Source organism: Asparagus officinalis, unplaced genomic scaffold (genome assembly GCF_001876935.1).
Source record: "Asparagus officinalis unplaced genomic scaffold, Aspof.V1 AsparagusV1_Un470, whole genome shotgun sequence".
In the NCBI taxonomy this organism is placed as follows: domain Eukaryota; kingdom Viridiplantae; phylum Streptophyta; class Magnoliopsida; order Asparagales; family Asparagaceae; genus Asparagus; species Asparagus officinalis.
Window position 1 is genome coordinate 192,306 of NW_017972735.1, and position 22,115 is coordinate 214,420.

The following is a 22,115-nucleotide window of genomic DNA, read 5'->3' on the forward strand; positions in this document are numbered from 1 at the left end:
CAGATCCCTCACCGGCCCCCGCCACCGACGCCGTAAACCCTAGCTCCGTCGTGAACCCTAACGCCGTCAATGCTCCGCCGGCGGTGAGCACCTCCAGGACGCTTGGAAAGCCGGCGACGGAGAAGAAGTCCAAGAGGGCGCAGTTGCTCCAGTTTCAGAGTGATACGATCTCCGCTGCTAAGGCGCTTAACCCCGTTAGGGCTCATCAGAGACAGCACAAGAAAAAGGTCTCCTTTTCTTCCTTCTAGTTTTTGAAGAAAATTGATTGCTTGCAAGATGTTTGATTATATTCTTGAATGAACATTGCTTTGTGCAGCCGGTGTCTTATGCTCAGCTGACGCGGCTCATTCATGAGCATGCTGCCACATCGGATCAGGTTTTTGTTTACTCCTCATGTATCTATGCTGCTCTGGTTATAATGTTTGTTTTGTTGCAAAAATAACTTGTAGACAAACATTTGTTGCAAGAAACCAGCTTTAAATCCATTGTTTGGGTATCCGCAATTTACTACGTATTTCCAATGCACAATTGTTGTAAAAGGTAGATTATTTTATCATGTAAGAAAACATGGGTGTAGATTGTTTTCCTGTTTGGAATGGGAAAGGTTTTTTGATGAGGTGGAATTGTTTTTTTTTTCATTTAAATTTTCTTTTCTGGAGGTCGCAACTTTTGTTCCCACCAAATTGGTTGCAGCTTTTTCCTGCAAAATGTATTGCCTTTCCTAATTAATGTTGCAAACCAAACAATTGAAATATAACTTAGGTTGAAATAATTACATTTGCAGCTCTATTTCCACACAATCAGACATCCCCCCTATAACAGAAGTTCAATGTGACGTTTTGCTTTTGTTTTCATTTTGTGTTCAGAAAAAGTCACGGAAGCAGTTAGTATCCCACGTGTTTCCGAAGCTAGCAGTGTATAACTCTGTGGATCCATCTTTGGCGCCATCTCTTCTCATGGTTTGCTTCGTCTCCTCTATGTTAGATTGTTATTAACAGTTCAATATTCTTTCTGCACAATTGGTTCTAATGTGTGTTTCTCTATAAAGATTTATTATTAAATTGTATGTCCACAGTATGATGGAACAGCTTGCATGCTTCTAGGCAATCCAATAACATTATATATTATAGCTTTACTATTAGTAGCTGTCTGGTATCTACTTACTGTATATTAATGAAATGAATTGGTAAGGGGAATGTATAAATTTTCATTTTGTATTGATCATATAACCCACTAGATTACAATGATAAAGGCAATTTGGAGATTTCTTGATTAAAACTGTATTCAGTGTGATTACATAAGACCATTTTTTTAAGATAACAAAACAAATAGTTAGGGATTTGCACCCTTATGGTTGTCAGTACATTTTTTATTTTCTTCTATGTGCTTTCTCTTACAAATACACTCCATTATCCCACCCACTGATCCAGGGAAAAAGAACAATTTCACCTATATGAACTATGTACATATGAAAAAGAGAAATAAGAGAATAAAAATAGATAAGAATGAAATTGAAGAATAAATGAAACTGAAGTACGGGTATGGATACAAAAGAACACTTGATAAATAATCTTGGAGCTTAATTCAAGACTTCGACCTATGATAGAATGTAACAGAATTTTCCCACTTTTAAGACTAGGATGGTGTTGCCAGTAAAGAAAATAAGTAAATATTCAGTTTCATGAGGTTGGGTTGGATGTCTTCTTAGTTGACTTGATAGGGAGTTGCTAAAATGATGAAATACAAAGCTAGTGCCCCCAATTAGTTTACTCAATCATAATAGATGATGATGACAATGATATGCTGTAAAACTCCTATGGTATCCACAGTGTTTTCAAAGGCGTGCGTCTCACTGTGCCTCATGCGCCTTGTGACGCGTGGCGTTGGCAGAGCGTACCGCATCTGATTCAGTAGCGTCTTTTGCGCCTTGGTTGGATCTTGACTTTGCGCAGGGTGCATGTAGCACATATCCTCATATTTTTATTTGTTAACATTTTAATCAAGTCTTTATACTTATACTCGATAATCCATATCCCAAAAAGCATAGTAAATCCATCAAAACTTTTAGTAGCCTTTAATTGAGGATTTTAACTAATCCTTTGCTTGGATTTACTCTTGATTTGACATTTGATTTGAATTATGAACTTTGCTACTATGTTGGGTGTTAGCATTTAAAATTAAGACCTTATATTGTGATTTTTAGTAAGATAGTACTTATCATGACATATTTTTTACATGAATTCCTAAACATGTTATTTCGTGCTTGATTATCTATCGTGAAAATTTATATGTACAGTATGCGCCTCGCATCACTCGGGCGCGCACATCCCGTTGCACCTTGCGCATGTGCGCCTAAAGATACTTTGCTCCCCGCATTGCGTTTCGCGCATTGAAAACACAGGGTATCCGCTCCCAGTATAACTCTTATCTAGATGAATCTTTGATATTTATCCGGCTGTCCTGCACACATTAAGTGTTTCCTGTCATTTATTAGGCAGTAAACTGTTATATCTGTCTTTTGATTGACCAACCAAACAACTAGCCATACACGATGGTCATTAAGCTGCGTCCACAGGAATGTCTGCCTAAGTGCAGGTTTACAGGACCTGATTCTGATGGCTAGGTTTTGGTCAATAGACTCAATGCACAGGAGCTAATTTACGCCTTAAGAACCTACTTTTTGTCCTGACTATTTGCTCATTATCCATTTCTCTTTGAGAGTATATATTGAGATATAATGTAACCATGCCCTTCAAGAATTCATTGAGCTTTACATGCAAAAGCTGCTTAAGATTTCTGAGTCCATCTATATTGTTTCAGATCTTAAATACCATTCATTTCTGTACTTTGTAAGAAAGAATATGTAGGAGAAAGTTCAGGATTGTAACGGGGCAGCCTCACATTTTCCAAATCACTTCAAAATTTGGAGTGATGCCCACTCAGTAAGGTGAAAAAGTTTTCTACTTGAATCACAAGAAACCTTGTATCTCTTCTTTTTATCCAAGCTCTCTCTGAGACTTATCTCTTTATTTTATTTATTATTTCAGATTACAGATTACATTAACAGAAATTATGTATTCAAGTTTTTGGTTTACCTTATTCACCCAACTTCTAGGGGTCACATTTAGCTTTAGTGTTTTTAAGAATGAAGCACAGGGGCCTAATTCTGCATTTTACCTAATATAGAAGCCTCTATTTTCTGTTTCTATTGGATCATCATTAATTGAATTTTTAGTGATGATTACTGTTAGTGTTTAGGACCGAGGTATTCTCTTAATTGATATATGGGTTGTGTTTTTGCAGCTTCATCAACAGTGTGAGGATAGGAGTGTTCTGCGTTATGTGTACTACTACTTGGCTAGAATCTTATCAGATAGTGGTGTCCAAGGTTTAGCTCCAGAAGGTGGAATTCCCACTCCAAATTGGGATGTACTTGCTAAGATTGATGATGTTGGGGGTATCACCAGAGCAGATGTGGTACCTCGAATAGTAGATCGGCTTACTTCAGAGGCTTTAATGGCTGATGCCGAATGTACAAAGTTTTATCACTTTATTTTTCTTTTTAGCTATATTCATTTCAGTTTCTTCTTATTTTGTTTTCGTTGAAGTAGCCATTTTACTTAATAGTGCGGAAGAAATTTGTATATTAAGTGAAAACTCATAACAGATAACCAAATCTTTTGAGCCAAACTTTACAAACTGAATCATTTGCCTTTGACCTGGTCGTATGAGGCCGTATTCATCTATCAAAGAGAGACTGAGTAAATTTAACATGTAATTTTATTTTTTCTTTCCTTTCTTTAAGTGAAGTAATTTACATATTTTCCAGGAGTAATCCACACAAATCGACATAGGTTTCGTACACCACTCTATAGAATAAGGTTGAACTTGCTTGAGGCCGTATTCATCTATCAAAGAGAGACTGAGTAAATTTAACATGTAATTTTATTTTTTCTTTCCTTTCTTTAAGTGAAGTAATTTACATATTTTCCAGGAGTAATCCACACAAATCGACATAGGTTTCGTACACCACTCTATAGAATAAGGTTGAACTTGCTCTCTTTGTGCCTCCTCTAAAGGCATCTCTCTCCCATTCTGTATTTTTATCTGCCTTGTCATCACCTTGTGTCATTAATCTTCTGAGTCTTCATCTATACATTTCTTAACCTCATTTTCTGGTTCATGATTTCTCAGGTTGCAGATCCAAAAAAGCGTAAGAAAGGCATTTTAGGCAAGCAAGTCGGTGATAAAAAGGTACTATATTTAGTTGAGTTAAAATTTGAAAACTTCATATCTTTTTCCATGAACACCATATAAGTGCCTTTCTCTTCGTATGATGTAAACACTATTTTTAAATTTTCCTTTCATATTTTGTGCTTATTTGGTAAGCATGAAAGCTGATATATTTTTCGAAATTGCATATCTATTTTCTTTGGATAGCAATAGTATGACTACTGCTGTTGTGCTTCACACATATCCTGAAAAGGTTGGTTTTGTATGGGGATCCCTTAGGACCACATGAGCTTTTTACCAATTGAAGCTTATTTTATTGTTCCTAAAGAAAAAGCTGAAGAACTTGGGTGTTCGTGATGATGCTTGCTATGTTGTGATCAGGGAAAGAAAATTTGAACATTGTGGAACACACATAATAGCTTTTGTAAAGTTCAGTTGTTTTCTTTAAATGGTTAGCTAGATTGCTGTTTCAAGAAAAAAATTTCGCTATTTTATTTGTTGCACTTCAGTTCAATATTCCTAGTTTCATCACAAGGTTGCTCAACATTCTTTTTCTTTAATCTGCAGTCAGTTATTCGGAATAATTTGCAATATGCCACTATTAGTGCTTTGAGAAGACTTCCTATAGATCACGGAAATCCTGCATTTCTCCATCGAGCTGTACAAGGGTAAGTGTAATTTTCTCCATCCTAGTCATTCCAATGACTTTTCCCCCTACTATCATAGAAGGATCTGAAGAAGCTGAGAGACTCTACTAGTTTCTTGTTCATATCTCTCCTTAAGATGTACAGATTTTAACATGATAATTTAATCAGTAAATACAGATGGTGCCATTTATGGGGTCTTTATGGGTAATAATTCATTACTTTCATGCATGAACTGAATTAGAAGTTTTATCATACGGTTTATCAGGTTATTCAGACTTTTTTAGACAGTATTTTTTGCTTCCTTTGGCTTTGCATTTCAAAACTAAGTAACTAGTATGGACACAAACACGGGATAGCAGTATGACGGTGATATGACACGGACATGGGACACGCCAATCCCTCAAAAGCAGGACATGGGGGCATGACGGGGTATTAGGGAATATATATAATATAATAATGGAGAAAGAGTTTATATACGTATACATACATAACATATGTATCATTACCCAAGAGTGAAAGTCATTATTTCTAATAAAATAAACATACACGGATTAAAAATATGCGAAAGTTTTTTTGACTTCGCAGAAGGAGCAGGTCTTGTCTTCAACTTTGTACAAATTATCTAGACATATCCAACATATCTTAGTTCTGTTCAGGTCTGTATTTTAATTACATTTTCCCGCTAAAGTAGTTTTTTTCTTCATATAAATGAAAGTAAACACATATCTGAAGCATTTAATATGAATCAGAAATGCGTGGGAACTGGTAAGTGTGAAATATGGGTATACAACAACTGTTGTAAATAAAAAAATGTATTTGATGTCATATTTGGGGAAGCACATGACACGCATCCAAGTAGTGTCCGAGGAAGTGTCACACGGGTGTTGGCCTATCCAACACAGGTCCAACGTCATTCTAGAAGTATGTGTGCTACATAGATTACCGCGAAGAAAAGCATATCTCCATTTTTCATTCAAATCATGACCATTATGACTAATTATGACTTTACCATGAAAGCTGTCAGGCAATGGTATCAATCAACTGTTCTGCATTGTAGCAGAATCGTTGTCTTTTTCTGAGTCAAACTTCAAGGATCATGGATTTTGTTTTTTTATTCCCCTTCTCTTAAGATGTACTTTCTCATGTACTATTTATTACTTCAAATATGTGTATTCCAGTACGGTTGAATGGAAAAGATCTTTTGCTATTCAACTTATTGGTCAGTAATATCGTGATTGCGTATCTCAAACTTATTGGTGAGTTATATCATTTTGGGATCGATATGACCGCAGGCTTTTATTTGCTGATCCTCTTGCTGTGCGGCATGCATTGGGCATAATTTCCGAGTTAGCTAAGAAAGATCCCTATTCTGTTGCCATAGCTTTGGGTTAGTTCTCTTACTTGATACCTGTGGCTGTTAGTGTAAAGAACATTATGCCATCTTGCTGCTTTCTGATATCATAAAGTTTTAGACATTTATGTAGTCATTTTTTTGGAAAAAGTATTGTTATACACATAACATGCCCAGGCATATGCCTAAACGCATCACTAGCATATATCCTGGCAATATTTTTTATATTTGGATTTTGTGCTGATGTCCTTGCCTTTTCCTCTTTTTCAGGCAAGCATGCGGAACCGGGAGGTATGTTGGTAAACCTTGTTGTCGTTGATGCCATTTTCAGGGTTTCTTGTAGGCTGTGTTAGTAATAAAATTTGTAAAATTTGTATCAGTGCTAACGATACCCTATTCCAGCCATTCGAGTGTAGAGGTTATTCCATTTTATAACAGTCTAATGTCTTGGTGGCAGACCATGTTTTTGCTAAAATTTTGAAGTGAAAAGTGGGTTTATCTTTGGTGGACATAAAATTCTTCCAAATAGGCAGTAAAAAAAAAGGCAAAGTCCTTAGGAATATAAAATATGGAGAGAAGGCAACTTAGACATTATTGACTGAAATAAGGTATTTTCTTAATATTCTGTGTTTGCTACATTTTCATGGTTACTAGGACATACTAATTTTGCGCTTCTGCAATTTTTGGGTTAAGAAATGTGAACACTTCTTGTAATTCTGATTTTGACTCCTTTTTATATGCGTGGTCATATCTAAATTATGGGTTCCCGATTATGCATCGTTTATCTATATTTGCTAAGGTAGGTGTTACATGAAGCAGGTTCGTTGCAGGATGTTCTTCATTTGCGTGATGTTCTCGCTAGGGTATCCCTAGCAAGATTGTGTAATACAATATCTAGAGCACGCTCACTAGATGGTCTGTACAATATCGTTGATTTTTAAATTATTAATTTCTGTTGAAACGTTTTTCCTTGGGGATTATACTTACATGATTTATCTGAAAATATATTTATTCAGATATTCCTGAAGTTAAGTCCCAGTTCACTTCTATTCTCTATCAACTTCTTCTTGATCCTTGTGACCGGGTTTGTTTTGAGGCTATAATGTGTGTTTTAGGGAAATCTGAGGGTACAGAAAGGTATTTTCTTATTGGACTAAATAGTTTTCTAGTACACTTCTCCGATTTGCTAGTTCTCATTGATGGAATAACTTAACTGTTCTCTCTGAATTGTTATTATAGGACTGAAGATCGAGCTGCTGGATGGATCCAATTCACTAGAGAAGTTCTCAAGTTGCCTGAGGCACCAAAACGAAGCAAATCAAAGTCCGCTAAATCAAGACGCCCTCAACCTCTTATAAAACTTGTTATGAGAAGGTTTATGATCTTCACTTTCTTTCTTTAGTTCTTAATACTTCTTTATATACTCTTCTCACACTTCCTGGCCGTTTTTGTCTTGCAAAACTGGAATACAAGAACTAGAGATCTGTAGTAGACAATTCACTAGCCTTTCTTTTGCTTTTTCTATATAGTGACATTTTTAATGCATATAGATTGGGGAGCTCTTTTCGTAGCTTCTACCGTCCTGTGCTTCATGCAGCAGCAAGAGTTGTTCAGGAAATAGGAAAAAGCAGGGCAGCAGCATACTCTCTAGGAATATATGACATTGATGAAGGAACTCAACTTCATATGCATTCTGAAAGTGTTGATTCAATTGATTTGGATATCAGTGAAAGGTCACAATCTGAAGGTATTTCCCCATGAACTTTTTAGTGGTAAGATGTTCAGCTTTTACGTTTCGAATGTATTTTTCTGTTTAGCATGGAATTGTTTTCAACTGGTTTTCTGATTTTTAAATGACTTTTAGCTTTTACTAGTTAATTTAGGCATCACACCTTAGGTCCCTCAGACAATTATAAATTGTACACCAATCTGAACTCTGTATCAGATATAGTTTATGTAACTAGTTAAGATTGTTATAACTGGTTTATTTACATTAGAACATCATCATTATTGTTTAACATTGTAAGTTTTCACATATTTGTGATTCTCAACTTTTCTGTGTGGTCTTGAAGCACATGACATGATTGAGGAATTAGGTTATTTACCTGCCCATTTACCTACTGACCTGCCCATTTACCTACTGAGTCTAATGGTGAGCTTCTCTTATGTCCATAATATCTGTGGCCTAAGAGTTGCCACAACTTGGAGGGCTGCTTGACATCAACTTTTTCGTGAGCTTCAAAACTTTCTTCATAGTAGTCCCTTTTGTCGCAAAAAGGTTAAGATGGTAATGATTATCACTTATTGTCGTATTGTTTAACTAGTTTCTTTGGTACATGTATTCACATCTCATGTATATTTGTTTTGCAAATTAGCTTTCTGTAAAATTCCTATTATGTATACAATATATGTGAAGAACTGGCAGAATGCAAACACAAATGCTTACCAAGGAAAGAAGTGTGTATTTACAAGTTGTTCTTGGTTAATGCCGGAGTTGTAAAGGCAAAAGGCGATCCAAGGCAGCAAAGTACTTTATTCCCTGGCAAGAGGTTTGGGGGGGAAAAAAGCTTGCATGGGCTAAGCGAGGTGACAAATGCTTAGAAAAGAAAAAAGATATAGCGGTGTGCTATTCATAACTAATAAAATATTTCATTTCAAGAACTGCTACATGGATGACATGCCAGACATAAAAGCACATAAATAACATCATGAAATAGAGAAATTTGTATCTATGCATAGAGCACAATGCTAACAAATTTTTATTCATCAATTGATGGAACTGTTTTTCTTGACTTTGCCTTCTTCAGGAAAAGCAACACGTATGTCAAATGGGACAGGTGGTGAGACTACAATTGCAAGTTTATTAGCTTCGTTGATGGAAGTAGTTCGAACGACTGTGGCATGTGAATGTGTTTATGTTCGCGGAATGGTGATAAAAGCTTTAATCTGGATGCTAAATCCAAATGATTTGTTGGAAAAGTATTGTTAATAACACATAACATGCCCCAGGCATATGGCCTAAACGCGATCACTAGCATATATCCTGGCAATATTTTTTTATATTGGATTTTGGTGCTGATGTCCTTGCCTTTTCCTCTTTCAGGCAAGCATGCGGAACCGGGGGGCAGGTATGTTGGCTAAACCTTGTGTCGTTGATTGCCATTTTCAGGGTTTCTTGTAGGCCTGTTTAGTAATAAAATTTGTAAAATTTGTATCAGTGCTAACGATACCCTTATTTCCAGCCATTCAGCTGTAGAACGGTATTCGCAATTTTATAACAGTCTAATGTCTTGCGTGCCCAGACCATGTTTTGCTAAAATTTTGTAACGTGAAAAGTGTTTATTCTTTGGTGGACATAAAATTTCTTCAAATAGGCAGTAAAAAAAAAGGCAAAGTCCCTTAGGAATATAAATATATGGAGAAGAAGGCCAACTTAGACAATTATTGACTGAAATAAGCGTATTTTCTTAATACTTCTGTGTTTGCCTACATTTTCATGGGCTATAGGACATACTAATTTTGCGGCTTCTGCAAATTTTGGGTTAAGAAATCGTGAACACTTCTTGTATTCTGATTTTGACTCCTTTTTATTATGCGTGGTCATATCTAAATTATGGGTTCACCGATTATGGCCATCGTTTATCATATTGTGCCTAAGCGTTAGTTTACATGCAAGCAGCGTTCGTGCAGGATGTTCTTCATTTGCGTGATGTCTCGCTAGGCGATATCCACTAAGCAAGATTGTGTAATACAACCCTATCTAGAGCACGCCTCACTAGATGGTCTGACAATATCGTGATTTTTAAATTATTAATTCTGTGAACGTTTTTCCTTAGGATTATACTTACATGATTTATCTGAAAATATTTATTTAATTCAGATATTCCTGAAGTTAAGTCCCAGTCACTTCTATTCTCTATCAATTCTTCATTGACCTTGGTGACCGGCGTTTGTTTGCTGTTGTTTTTTTGTTGTTTTGAAGTTCATGCACGGAGGCTTGCAGCTCTCAAAGCTCTTACCGCTGCCTCGGCTACCAGTCCTGAAATTCTGGCCAAATTGTATGAAATTGTGTTTGCCATTTTGGAGAAGGTTTGTACTTGTGGCACATATCTTTATATGTACCAAACATCTAGCTGGCTGCCCATGCCTCTTTGTGCCTCCTCTAAAGGCATCTCTCTCCCATTCTGTATTTTTATCTGCCTTGTCATCACCTTGTGTCATTAATCTTCTGAGTCTTCATCTATACATTTCTTAACCTCATTTTCTGGTTCATGATTTCTCAGGTTGCAGATCCAAAAAAGCGTAAGAAAGGCATTTTAGGCAAGCAAGTCGGTGATAAAAAGGTACTATATTTAGTTGAGTTAAAATTTGAAAACTTCATATCTTTTTCCATGAACACCATATAAGTGCCTTTCTCTTCGTATGATGTAAACACTATTTTTAAATTTTCCTTTCATATTTTGTGCTTATTTGGTAAGCATGAAAGCTGATATATTTTTCGAAATTGCATATCTATTTTCTTTGGATAGCAATAGTATGACTACTGCTGTTGTGCTTCACACATATCCTGAAAAGGTTGGTTTTGTATGGGGATCCCTTAGGACCACATGAGCTTTTTACCAATTGAAGCTTATTTTATTGTTCCTAAAGAAAAAGCTGAAGAACTTGGGTGTTCGTGATGATGCTTGCTATGTTGTGATCAGGGAAAGAAAATTTGAACATTGTGGAACACACATAATAGCTTTTGTAAAGTTCAGTTGTTTTCTTTAAATGGTTAGCTAGATTGCTGTTTCAAGAAAAAAATTTCGCTATTTTATTTGTTGCACTTCAGTTCAATATTCCTAGTTTCATCACAAGGTTGCTCAACATTCTTTTTCTTTAATCTGCAGTCAGTTATTCGGAATAATTTGCAATATGCCACTATTAGTGCTTTGAGAAGACTTCCTATAGATCACGGAAATCCTGCATTTCTCCATCGAGCTGTACAAGGGTAAGTGTAATTTTCTCCATCCTAGTCATTCCAATGACTTTTCCCCCTACTATCATAGAAGGATCTGAAGAAGCTGAGAGACTCTACTAGTTTCTTGTTCATATCTCTCCTTAAGATGTACAGATTTTAACATGATAATTTAATCAGTAAATACAGATGGTGCCATTTATGGGGTCTTTATGGGTAATAATTCATTACTTTCATGCATGAACTGAATTAGAAGTTTTATCATACGGTTTATCAGGTTATTCAGACTTTTTTAGACAGTATTTTTTGCTTCCTTTGGCTTTGCATTTCAAAACTAAGTAACTAGTATGGACACAAACACGGGATAGCAGTATGACGGTGATATGACACGGACATGGGACACGCCAATCCCTCAAAAGCAGGACATGGGGGCATGACGGGGTATTAGGGAATATATATAATATAATAATGGAGAAAGAGTTTATATACGTATACATACATAACATATGTATCATTACCCAAGAGTGAAAGTCATTATTTCTAATAAAATAAACATACACGGATTAAAAATATGCGAAAGTTTTTTTGACTTCGCAGAAGGAGCAGGTCTTGTCTTCAACTTTGTACAAATTATCTAGACATATCCAACATATCTTAGTTCTGTTCAGGTCTGTATTTTAATTACATTTTCCCGCTAAAGTAGTTTTTTTCTTCATATAAATGAAAGTAAACACATATCTGAAGCATTTAATATGAATCAGAAATGCGTGGGAACTGGTAAGTGTGAAATATGGGTATACAACAACTGTTGTAAATAAAAAAATGTATTTGATGTCATATTTGGGGAAGCACATGACACGCATCCAAGTAGTGTCCGAGGAAGTGTCACACGGGTGTTGGCCTATCCAACACAGGTCCAACGTCATTCTAGAAGTATGTGTGCTACATAGATTACCGCGAAGAAAAGCATATCTCCATTTTTCATTCAAATCATGACCATTATGACTAATTATGACTTTACCATGAAAGCTGTCAGGCAATGGTATCAATCAACTGTTCTGCATTGTAGCAGAATCGTTGTCTTTTTCTGAGTCAAACTTCAAGGATCATGGATTTTGTTTTTTTATTCCCCTTCTCTTAAGATGTACTTTCTCATGTACTATTTATTACTTCAAATATGTGTATTCCAGTACGGTTGAATGGAAAAGATCTTTTGCTATTCAACTTATTGGTCAGTAATATCGTGATTGCGTATCTCAAACTTATTGGTGAGTTATATCATTTTGGGATCGATATGACCGCAGGCTTTTATTTGCTGATCCTCTTGCTGTGCGGCATGCATTGGGCATAATTTCCGAGTTAGCTAAGAAAGATCCCTATTCTGTTGCCATAGCTTTGGGTTAGTTCTCTTACTTGATACCTGTGGCTGTTAGTGTAAAGAACATTATGCCATCTTGCTGCTTTCTGATATCATAAAGTTTTAGACATTTATGTAGTCATTTTTTTGGAAAAAGTATTGTTATACACATAACATGCCCAGGCATATGCCTAAACGCATCACTAGCATATATCCTGGCAATATTTTTTATATTTGGATTTTGTGCTGATGTCCTTGCCTTTTCCTCTTTTTCAGGCAAGCATGCGGAACCGGGAGGTATGTTGGTAAACCTTGTTGTCGTTGATGCCATTTTCAGGGTTTCTTGTAGGCTGTGTTAGTAATAAAATTTGTAAAATTTGTATCAGTGCTAACGATACCCTATTCCAGCCATTCGAGTGTAGAGGTTATTCCATTTTATAACAGTCTAATGTCTTGGTGGCAGACCATGTTTTTGCTAAAATTTTGAAGTGAAAAGTGGGTTTATCTTTGGTGGACATAAAATTCTTCCAAATAGGCAGTAAAAAAAAAGGCAAAGTCCTTAGGAATATAAAATATGGAGAGAAGGCAACTTAGACATTATTGACTGAAATAAGGTATTTTCTTAATATTCTGTGTTTGCTACATTTTCATGGTTACTAGGACATACTAATTTTGCGCTTCTGCAATTTTTGGGTTAAGAAATGTGAACACTTCTTGTAATTCTGATTTTGACTCCTTTTTATATGCGTGGTCATATCTAAATTATGGGTTCCCGATTATGCATCGTTTATCTATATTTGCTAAGGTAGGTGTTACATGAAGCAGGTTCGTTGCAGGATGTTCTTCATTTGCGTGATGTTCTCGCTAGGGTATCCCTAGCAAGATTGTGTAATACAATATCTAGAGCACGCTCACTAGATGGTCTGTACAATATCGTTGATTTTTAAATTATTAATTTCTGTTGAAACGTTTTTCCTTGGGGATTATACTTACATGATTTATCTGAAAATATATTTATTCAGATATTCCTGAAGTTAAGTCCCAGTTCACTTCTATTCTCTATCAACTTCTTCTTGATCCTTGTGACCGGGTTTGTTTTGAGGCTATAATGTGTGTTTTAGGGAAATCTGAGGGTACAGAAAGGTATTTTCTTATTGGACTAAATAGTTTTCTAGTACACTTCTCCGATTTGCTAGTTCTCATTGATGGAATAACTTAACTGTTCTCTCTGAATTGTTATTATAGGACTGAAGATCGAGCTGCTGGATGGATCCAATTCACTAGAGAAGTTCTCAAGTTGCCTGAGGCACCAAAACGAAGCAAATCAAAGTCCGCTAAATCAAGACGCCCTCAACCTCTTATAAAACTTGTTATGAGAAGGTTTATGATCTTCACTTTCTTTCTTTAGTTCTTAATACTTCTTTATATACTCTTCTCACACTTCCTGGCCGTTTTTGTCTTGCAAAACTGGAATACAAGAACTAGAGATCTGTAGTAGACAATTCACTAGCCTTTCTTTTGCTTTTTCTATATAGTGACATTTTTAATGCATATAGATTGGGGAGCTCTTTTCGTAGCTTCTACCGTCCTGTGCTTCATGCAGCAGCAAGAGTTGTTCAGGAAATAGGAAAAAGCAGGGCAGCAGCATACTCTCTAGGAATATATGACATTGATGAAGGAACTCAACTTCATATGCATTCTGAAAGTGTTGATTCAATTGATTTGGATATCAGTGAAAGGTCACAATCTGAAGGTATTTCCCCATGAACTTTTTAGTGGTAAGATGTTCAGCTTTTACGTTTCGAATGTATTTTTCTGTTTAGCATGGAATTGTTTTCAACTGGTTTTCTGATTTTTAAATGACTTTTAGCTTTTACTAGTTAATTTAGGCATCACACCTTAGGTCCCTCAGACAATTATAAATTGTACACCAATCTGAACTCTGTATCAGATATAGTTTATGTAACTAGTTAAGATTGTTATAACTGGTTTATTTACATTAGAACATCATCATTATTGTTTAACATTGTAAGTTTTCACATATTTGTGATTCTCAACTTTTCTGTGTGGTCTTGAAGCACATGACATGATTGAGGAATTAGGTTATTTACCTGCCCATTTACCTACTGACCTGCCCATTTACCTACTGAGTCTAATGGTGAGCTTCTCTTATGTCCATAATATCTGTGGCCTAAGAGTTGCCACAACTTGGAGGGCTGCTTGACATCAACTTTTTCGTGAGCTTCAAAACTTTCTTCATAGTAGTCCCTTTTGTCGCAAAAAGGTTAAGATGGTAATGATTATCACTTATTGTCGTATTGTTTAACTAGTTTCTTTGGTACATGTATTCACATCTCATGTATATTTGTTTTGCAAATTAGCTTTCTGTAAAATTCCTATTATGTATACAATATATGTGAAGAACTGGCAGAATGCAAACACAAATGCTTACCAAGGAAAGAAGTGTGTATTTACAAGTTGTTCTTGGTTAATGCCGGAGTTGTAAAGGCAAAAGGCGATCCAAGGCAGCAAAGTACTTTATTCCCTGGCAAGAGGTTTGGGGGGGAAAAAAGCTTGCATGGGCTAAGCGAGGTGACAAATGCTTAGAAAAGAAAAAAGATATAGCGGTGTGCTATTCATAACTAATAAAATATTTCATTTCAAGAACTGCTACATGGATGACATGCCAGACATAAAAGCACATAAATAACATCATGAAATAGAGAAATTTGTATCTATGCATAGAGCACAATGCTAACAAATTTTTATTCATCAATTGATGGAACTGTTTTTCTTGACTTTGCCTTCTTCAGGAAAAGCAACACGTATGTCAAATGGGACAGGTGGTGAGACTACAATTGCAAGTTTATTAGCTTCGTTGATGGAAGTAGTTCGAACGACTGTGGCATGTGAATGTGTTTATGTTCGCGGAATGGTGATAAAAGCTTTAATCTGGATGCTAAATCCAAATGACTCGTTTGATGAGCTCAAAGCTATAATTGCATCTGAGCTGTCTGACCCTGCTTGGCCATCGGCAGTATTGAATGATATCTTACTTACCCTGCACGCTCGCTTCAAGGTATTGAATGATATCTTACGTACTCTGCATGATATCTTACTTACTCTGCATGCTCGGTTCAACGCATTTCTTTGTAATCTTACATGCCAAGCAGTCTGTTAGTGTTATGTGAATTTACATGTGATTTTTTGCTATTTCAACTGACTATATCACATTTGTTAATTTTATTGTCTAGGTACTGTTACAATTTCAATGCAGCTGCACAGAAAATATTATAGACGAAAAAGTATCATTAACAATTTTTAAGTCATTGATGTAGACATGTGTCAGTTGATTTTGTCTTATGTATTCTATGAGTAACTATTTGTTCTTCTGTTCTTTTTCCCCTTTTAAAGATTTTGTGTGCATAATATCAGTTTTCTTCCTTGCACTCGGATTTATCAATATTAAGGTATCAATTTAATGAAAGCTCAATGTTTTTCCTTAGAATATTCTTTTCCTGCCTGGAGACACTGTTATTTAGAACTCTTGTGTCCTAGTGAGATTAAGAGGACAAGCACATTAGAGAACTTCTTGATTCCTTTGGATGGTGTTTCTAGAAAATTTGTGGCTTCTTGTTATAGATAATTTTCTGCCATATTTTGCACTTTTTCTTTTGATGGAATTGTATTATGTATTATTTGTTTCTTTTTCTTATTATGCATCAAATATCTAACTAGAAAAATATTTAACCAGTCATATCGTCCTCGAAATAAAATGTGTATGCAATACCTTCTCTTCTTTAGTTCAGTCAAATGAGGGAAATAGGAAGTGTTGGTTGAATCTATTTGGAGTGGATACTTAATATTGTACTTTAAATGGGTTACACTTTGCTGGAGAATCAGGTTTCTCTTTAGACTGCAAACTAGCATTTCTGTTTGCACATAGAGGCACATTTCCCTTGATGGAAATACTTGCGCAACACTGAAATTTCACACTTGTATCACACTTGTGTTAGTCTTACACTACTTATCGGACAATTATCTCCAGCAGATGCATGAAGTAGTATGCCTCAACAGAAAAAGGAAAAAATATATAAAAAGATAGAATTCTTATTCTATGCTGTGTGAGGTTATTTTTCATCTCACTATTTTCTTTGATGTCCATATGAGCTGGGCCTGAAGTTCTCCCTCTTGCTTTAAACTTTTAATGTATCAGGCTACTCCAGCTATGGCAGTCACCCTACTTGAAGTTGCAAGAATTTTTGCCACCAAAGTTCCTGGAAAGATTGATGCAGATGTGTTGCAGCTTCTGTGGAAAGTAGGTTCACCCAGGTCTAAATGTAGCAGTCTCTTTATGTTACATCTTTTACATGTATCAGTTGTGCCCCTTGCTTGCAACTAATGATGAGAATATGGCCATTTGCAATCAAACATGTGGCATCGTCTTTAATGTGTTGTTTACTCAATACATTTTACGCGAATGATCTAGTCCCTGATTCTTGTTTCATTAGTTGATAAGTAATTATTCCAAATCTTTGAGGATCAATCATGCGTCATCTTTTTCGAGCCCCTGTTTTATGCATATTTCATCTGCTTGGAACTTTAAAGTTTAAACTAGGAGAGAATTGATAACAGGTTGAGAGTCTACCCTGAATACTGCAAAAAAGCTTAGATGATGGTGATGATTTAATTAATAAAATTTTATCTGTTTGGCGGGATGAATTGAAGAATGTACCATGTTCTTATTACAAAACTATAGATTGCTGTATTCATGTTGTTATAAGCCTTACTGGTCAGAATGAGGATCAAATGCTTGGGCATGTAGTATAACACGGTTTGTCGTTTATCACATAATTATTTCTGAATAATTAGATTCAATTGTGCATGAGTACACCAGAGAAATTATCCCTATAGTTGAGTGATCATTTTATCATTCATTTTTCATTTATCTTTATATGTAGAGTGCCTACGTTCTTGTTAGTTATTAGAATATTAAGTTCCTCAAATAAACTGTGGAGGATTACTCGAAATGAGAATGTTGAGATGGATTAGCAGCCATATCACAGATAGGATAAAATGTCAGCATGTTAGAATGCAGGTGATGTGGTGATATTCACATTTAGAGTTGCCGCCAAACCCCATTGTATCATTAAACGTCCTCCCTGGACAAACATGGTTATTATTTATAGGCAGTAATAGGTTTTGGCCACCACGTAATGCAGTATATAGTTTCTTCTTCTAACTTCCCAATAAAGGACTTCCCTGGAGTTAACACATTTTAATACTACTTCCACCTTGAGTGCATGGGAACAAGTATAGGCCATACACCTTCTTAGGACATTATGCTCTTCAGTTTTTGTGCATATCTGTAAAAACATAGTGGGTAAACAAAAGTTGAAGGATTGGAGGACATCTCATTTCAACTATAGTTGAAAGGGTAAAATGGTAATTTCATAAGGGGTTTTTTTTCCCCTTTTCTTTCTCTTTCTTTTTCTCATAGAATGTTCCATATCATACCATGACATGTATATGAAATTAGGACAAACATTTATCGTATTTCAGATTTTATTATAAAATGAATAAAAAAATGATAAGTTTGTTTTAGAAAAATAATAAATGTCTTTCTATACTATAAATAGAATAACGAAGATAGTGGAAAATGTAGGAAGAATGTGGATACCAGGTTTATAGTGCTTTTCTTTTGAAAACAGTAACTGTCATCACAAACATCCTCTCTCCGTATATTTGGAGCATCAAATGCACTCTTTCATTACATATAAACATAGAAATATAGAAATATTTTTCATATAGATCCTTATAAAATTAAAATTGCAATAGAAAAAACTTTTTCATATCATGTGCATTTGCATGTGCTAAATTTCTAGTATGGTTATAGTTGGAGTGGTCTTTACTTGGACTAGACCAAAATGCATATAGATCGTGGAAGTAAACAAGGTCAGATATTTTATTAACAGAGGTGTAATGTTGCTGAATTAACAAGAAAGAATCAAAACATTGAAGTGGCCAATACTGAGTTTTTGGATAAGGGCTTTGCTATATGTTGTTGTCCTTGTAGTTCCATTACATAGAATGGTAGATTATCTGGTTTTCTTGCATTGATGCTTATAGGTAGAGGAAGAAAAAAGCTAACAGTGCTTATCAATTAAACTGAAGTGATCCTTTTAGCTATTTCTGGAAATAGTTATTTATAGGTAATGTATGATATCTTTATGATGATAAGGTCTCTAGTCATGCATTTATCTGCTTCGTATCTTCACTTCCAATAAGCCCAGGTAGTATATAAAGAAAAAGATTGTCAACCACTTGGATTGACTGGGATATTTAGGGAAGTACCTGTTGCAAATCAAGGCTATGAATTGCTTACTTCAAAATAGGCTTTTACATGAACTTTTAGTTTTATTTTAAACTCAGAATGATCCTGGAATTTTTGTGTGTATTCGTCCATTTGTAGATCGTAGATGCATGCATAAAGCTACATACCATTTTATGTAGGTGTATACTATATACCATTTTATATTTAGGAGATGACTCCCCTTTTTCTGTTTCAGTGGTTTAATATATTGATGAGAGGGCTTCTATGTTGTTTCTATATGTATGATACTCTTTATCCATTGATTATGCAGGGATCTAGAAATGTTTGTGTTATTTGTCTATATGAAACTCTTTTCTTTTGATAAATTGTGTGATACTCTTTTATGGAACTTAATACCAAATCACATTTTAAAGGAGTGTAGTGCAAGTTAATATATATACATGCTTATTGTTTTTTACTCTAGACATGCCTTGTTGGAGCTGGATCTGATGGAAGGCACACAGCTCTAGAAGCAGTGACTATAGTCCTTGATTTACCTCCTCCACAACCTGGATCAACGTCAGGTCTTACTTCTGTTGACGGGGTTTCTGCGTCCGATCCAAAGGCTGCTATGGCATTACAGAAATTAGTGCAAGCTGCTGTAAGAATTTGGATTTATCTTCAACATTTACAATAAAATTGGAAGTCAACTTTTGGTACATGATCAACCGTTTATAACAAACAGGAACTATAAATATAATCGGGCTTCTGAAATTGATTCCTAAAGATTTACAGGTATGGTTCCTTGGTGAAAATGCAAATTATGCTGCGTCTGAATATGCCTGGGAATCTGCGACACCGCCTGGCACTGCATTGATGCTGTTAGATGCAGATAAAATGGTTGCTGCTGCTAATTCTCGAAATCCTACTCTTGCTGGTGCATTAACACGTCTTCAAAGGTGTGCGTTCAGTGGAAGTTGGGAGGTAGAATTTTTACAGAAATTTCCTTGCTTGGACATTTTCATGTTAAGCTCACATTAATTAGTTGGTATCAAGTCATTTTGTTAACTGTTCCTTTTTCCCTAATCTGAATTATCATCCACTCAGGTTCGAATAGTTGCCGCTCAAGCTCTTATCAGTCTGGCAATTCGGTCTGGTGAACCTTATAGGCTACAGATATATGAACTTTTACATGTTTTAGCCCAAGGTGGAGTGCAGTCTTCGTTTTCAGAAATGAACTATAGTAACGGTGAAGACCAAGGTGCTAGTGGTACTGGTCTTGGTATTTTGTTAAGTCCTATGCTGAGGATCCTCGATGATATGTACAAAGCACAAGATGATCTGACACGGTGAGCTGTAAAATATTTACTTTTTTCCCTAATTGGGTTTTCAATCACTTGATGTATGTTTTCTAGTACATATGCAGAGATATGCGCACTCATGATAACAATAAGCATGAGTGGACTGATGAAGAACTGAAGAAACTCTATGAGACCCATGAAAGACTGCTTGATTTAGTTACTCTTTTCTGCTATGTTCCAAGAGCAAAATATCTTCCTCTGGGACCTACCAGGTACGTGAAGTAGTTATGAATTTCTAGTGATTATGTGATGATATGACAAGTCATTATATAATTGTTTGGTTAGTGGCCTTAATTCGTTCTGACAGAACATGAGTAGTCCTGTTAGAATAAAATCAAATCAATATAGCACTGCTTGAAAAATATCATTGAGGAACCAAACACCATTGAGGGGAAAATGGTTATGAGATGACTATTCAGTTTACTAAATGAGCTATCAGAAGATGAGTTAGTGGTGATGTCACCCTACTAGTCACATCGAAGCTTCATTCCTATTTATTGGCAGCACATTATGCTAAATAAGGTGGAAGCTCATATCCAGTATCCCCTATATATATGCATGTATGTACATACATTGGTTTAAAATTTAATTTTCCTATAATATCATCATGAGTTCAACTCAAATTATTATAGACTGCAAAGATCATTAACTTCCGTTACAAGTATTATAGAAGTTTTTATATGGAGCACTATATACTTTATGTGCAAGTAACCATTTTGGTGTCTGGTGTAACTGCTGCTATGGGATTTTTGGCAAAGTTTTTATCTTGATGATGATGAGATTTTAGAATAAAAACAATCTGATCATATTATTATTTTTACCATCATCGACATATAGTTGAATTTCTTTGCTACATGAAGTTCATGCAAGTTAGTTCTCTCTTTATCCATCATTGATTCACTAGAGATTTAAAAGCACAGTTTAAGATGAAGCATGTGTTGAATTTCTCAAGGCTAAAATACGAGATTGGCCTAAAATGTGACACTCTTTAACTAGTTTGGTGTAAAAAGTAATGCCAGCGACAATTTGGCCTATAAGCTGTAAAGTGACAAAATGGTGACACTTAGGCTTTTCCGGTGCCGGAGTAACAGTCAAAAAACTCACGTGATAGCACGTGATGGGGTTTAAATTAAAGGGAAATCTGACGTGGCAAAGATTAAACGGTTTAGTGGGTGGCATGGGGCGGATACTTAACTAACCCTAAATTGGGGGTTTTATATATCTATAGTTTATTATAATATATATATATATAATATATTATTATATAGGCGAGATTGTTTATAAACCTCTTATGTCCTGAAAAACTAAAACCTCCTTCTTATTGGATCTAGATGAAGTCAATGCATGGGATTCAGTCAAACAGTCAAGTAGACACACTGCATTAATTACTTCACGCAGCGTGCATCCAGATTCACTAATCAACCGTATCTCGATCACTGCCAGTGAATCCACATTCACTGCGTGAACGTAATTAATTGCAGTGCTTTAATGAAGGGTAATTAGGTGCATGTTTGTTAACTGTTTGACTGAATCCTAACGCTCATTGGATGAAAGGAGGTTTTAGTTTTTAGGCTAAGGATGGTTTGTTATTAGTAACTTTTTTTTTTCTTCCCGTGTTTTTAGATCAGTACATATATCTTATAACTATATACTATATATATATATATATATATATATATATTATATATAATATATATATATGGGAGGAGAAGAGAGGGAGATACGATGAGGGTGGAGAGAGGACGAGGAGAGAGAGCGAATCAAGTGTGGTACTTCGTTGCAAAGTTCCGTGTGGGCTCAGCAGCATTAGGTGGGAGAGAGGTTGAGAATTGAAGGCTGGGTCATTGTCTTGCTCCCCAAGGGTGAGTCCAAATTCTCAAAGTTGGTTTTTAATGG

The 22,115-nt window shown here is 35.6% G+C and overlaps 1 protein-coding gene across 2 annotated transcripts in view; it reads left to right on the forward strand.

Annotated features, from left to right (window-relative positions):
• The first annotated feature begins 350 nt into the window (after positions 1-350).
• LOC109827820 overlaps positions 351-22,115 on the forward strand; it is a 28,336-nt gene continuing 6,571 nt past the window's right edge. For both annotated transcript variants that reach the window (XR_002243514.1, XM_020394838.1), the window contains exons 1-18: positions 351-376; positions 867-959; positions 3,304-3,532; positions 10,214-10,320; positions 10,515-10,574; positions 11,121-11,221; positions 12,493-12,587; positions 12,822-12,842; positions 13,371-13,466; positions 13,568-13,688; positions 13,791-13,925; positions 14,102-14,298; positions 15,359-15,624; positions 16,762-16,863; positions 19,343-19,519; positions 19,654-19,842; positions 19,966-20,207; positions 20,285-20,431. Coding sequence is in view for 1 of the 2 variants with exons in the window: in XM_020394838.1 (XP_020250427.1) it covers positions 957-959; positions 3,304-3,532; positions 10,214-10,320; positions 10,515-10,574; positions 11,121-11,221; positions 12,493-12,587; positions 12,822-12,842; positions 13,371-13,466; positions 13,568-13,688; positions 13,791-13,925; positions 14,102-14,298; positions 15,359-15,624; positions 16,762-16,863; positions 19,343-19,519; positions 19,654-19,842; positions 19,966-20,207; positions 20,285-20,431 (2,288 nt within the window). In the remaining variant the exon portion in view is untranslated. The remainder of the gene's footprint in view (positions 377-866; positions 960-3,303; positions 3,533-10,213; positions 10,321-10,514; positions 10,575-11,120; positions 11,222-12,492; positions 12,588-12,821; positions 12,843-13,370; positions 13,467-13,567; positions 13,689-13,790; positions 13,926-14,101; positions 14,299-15,358; positions 15,625-16,761; positions 16,864-19,342; positions 19,520-19,653; positions 19,843-19,965; positions 20,208-20,284; positions 20,432-22,115) is intronic.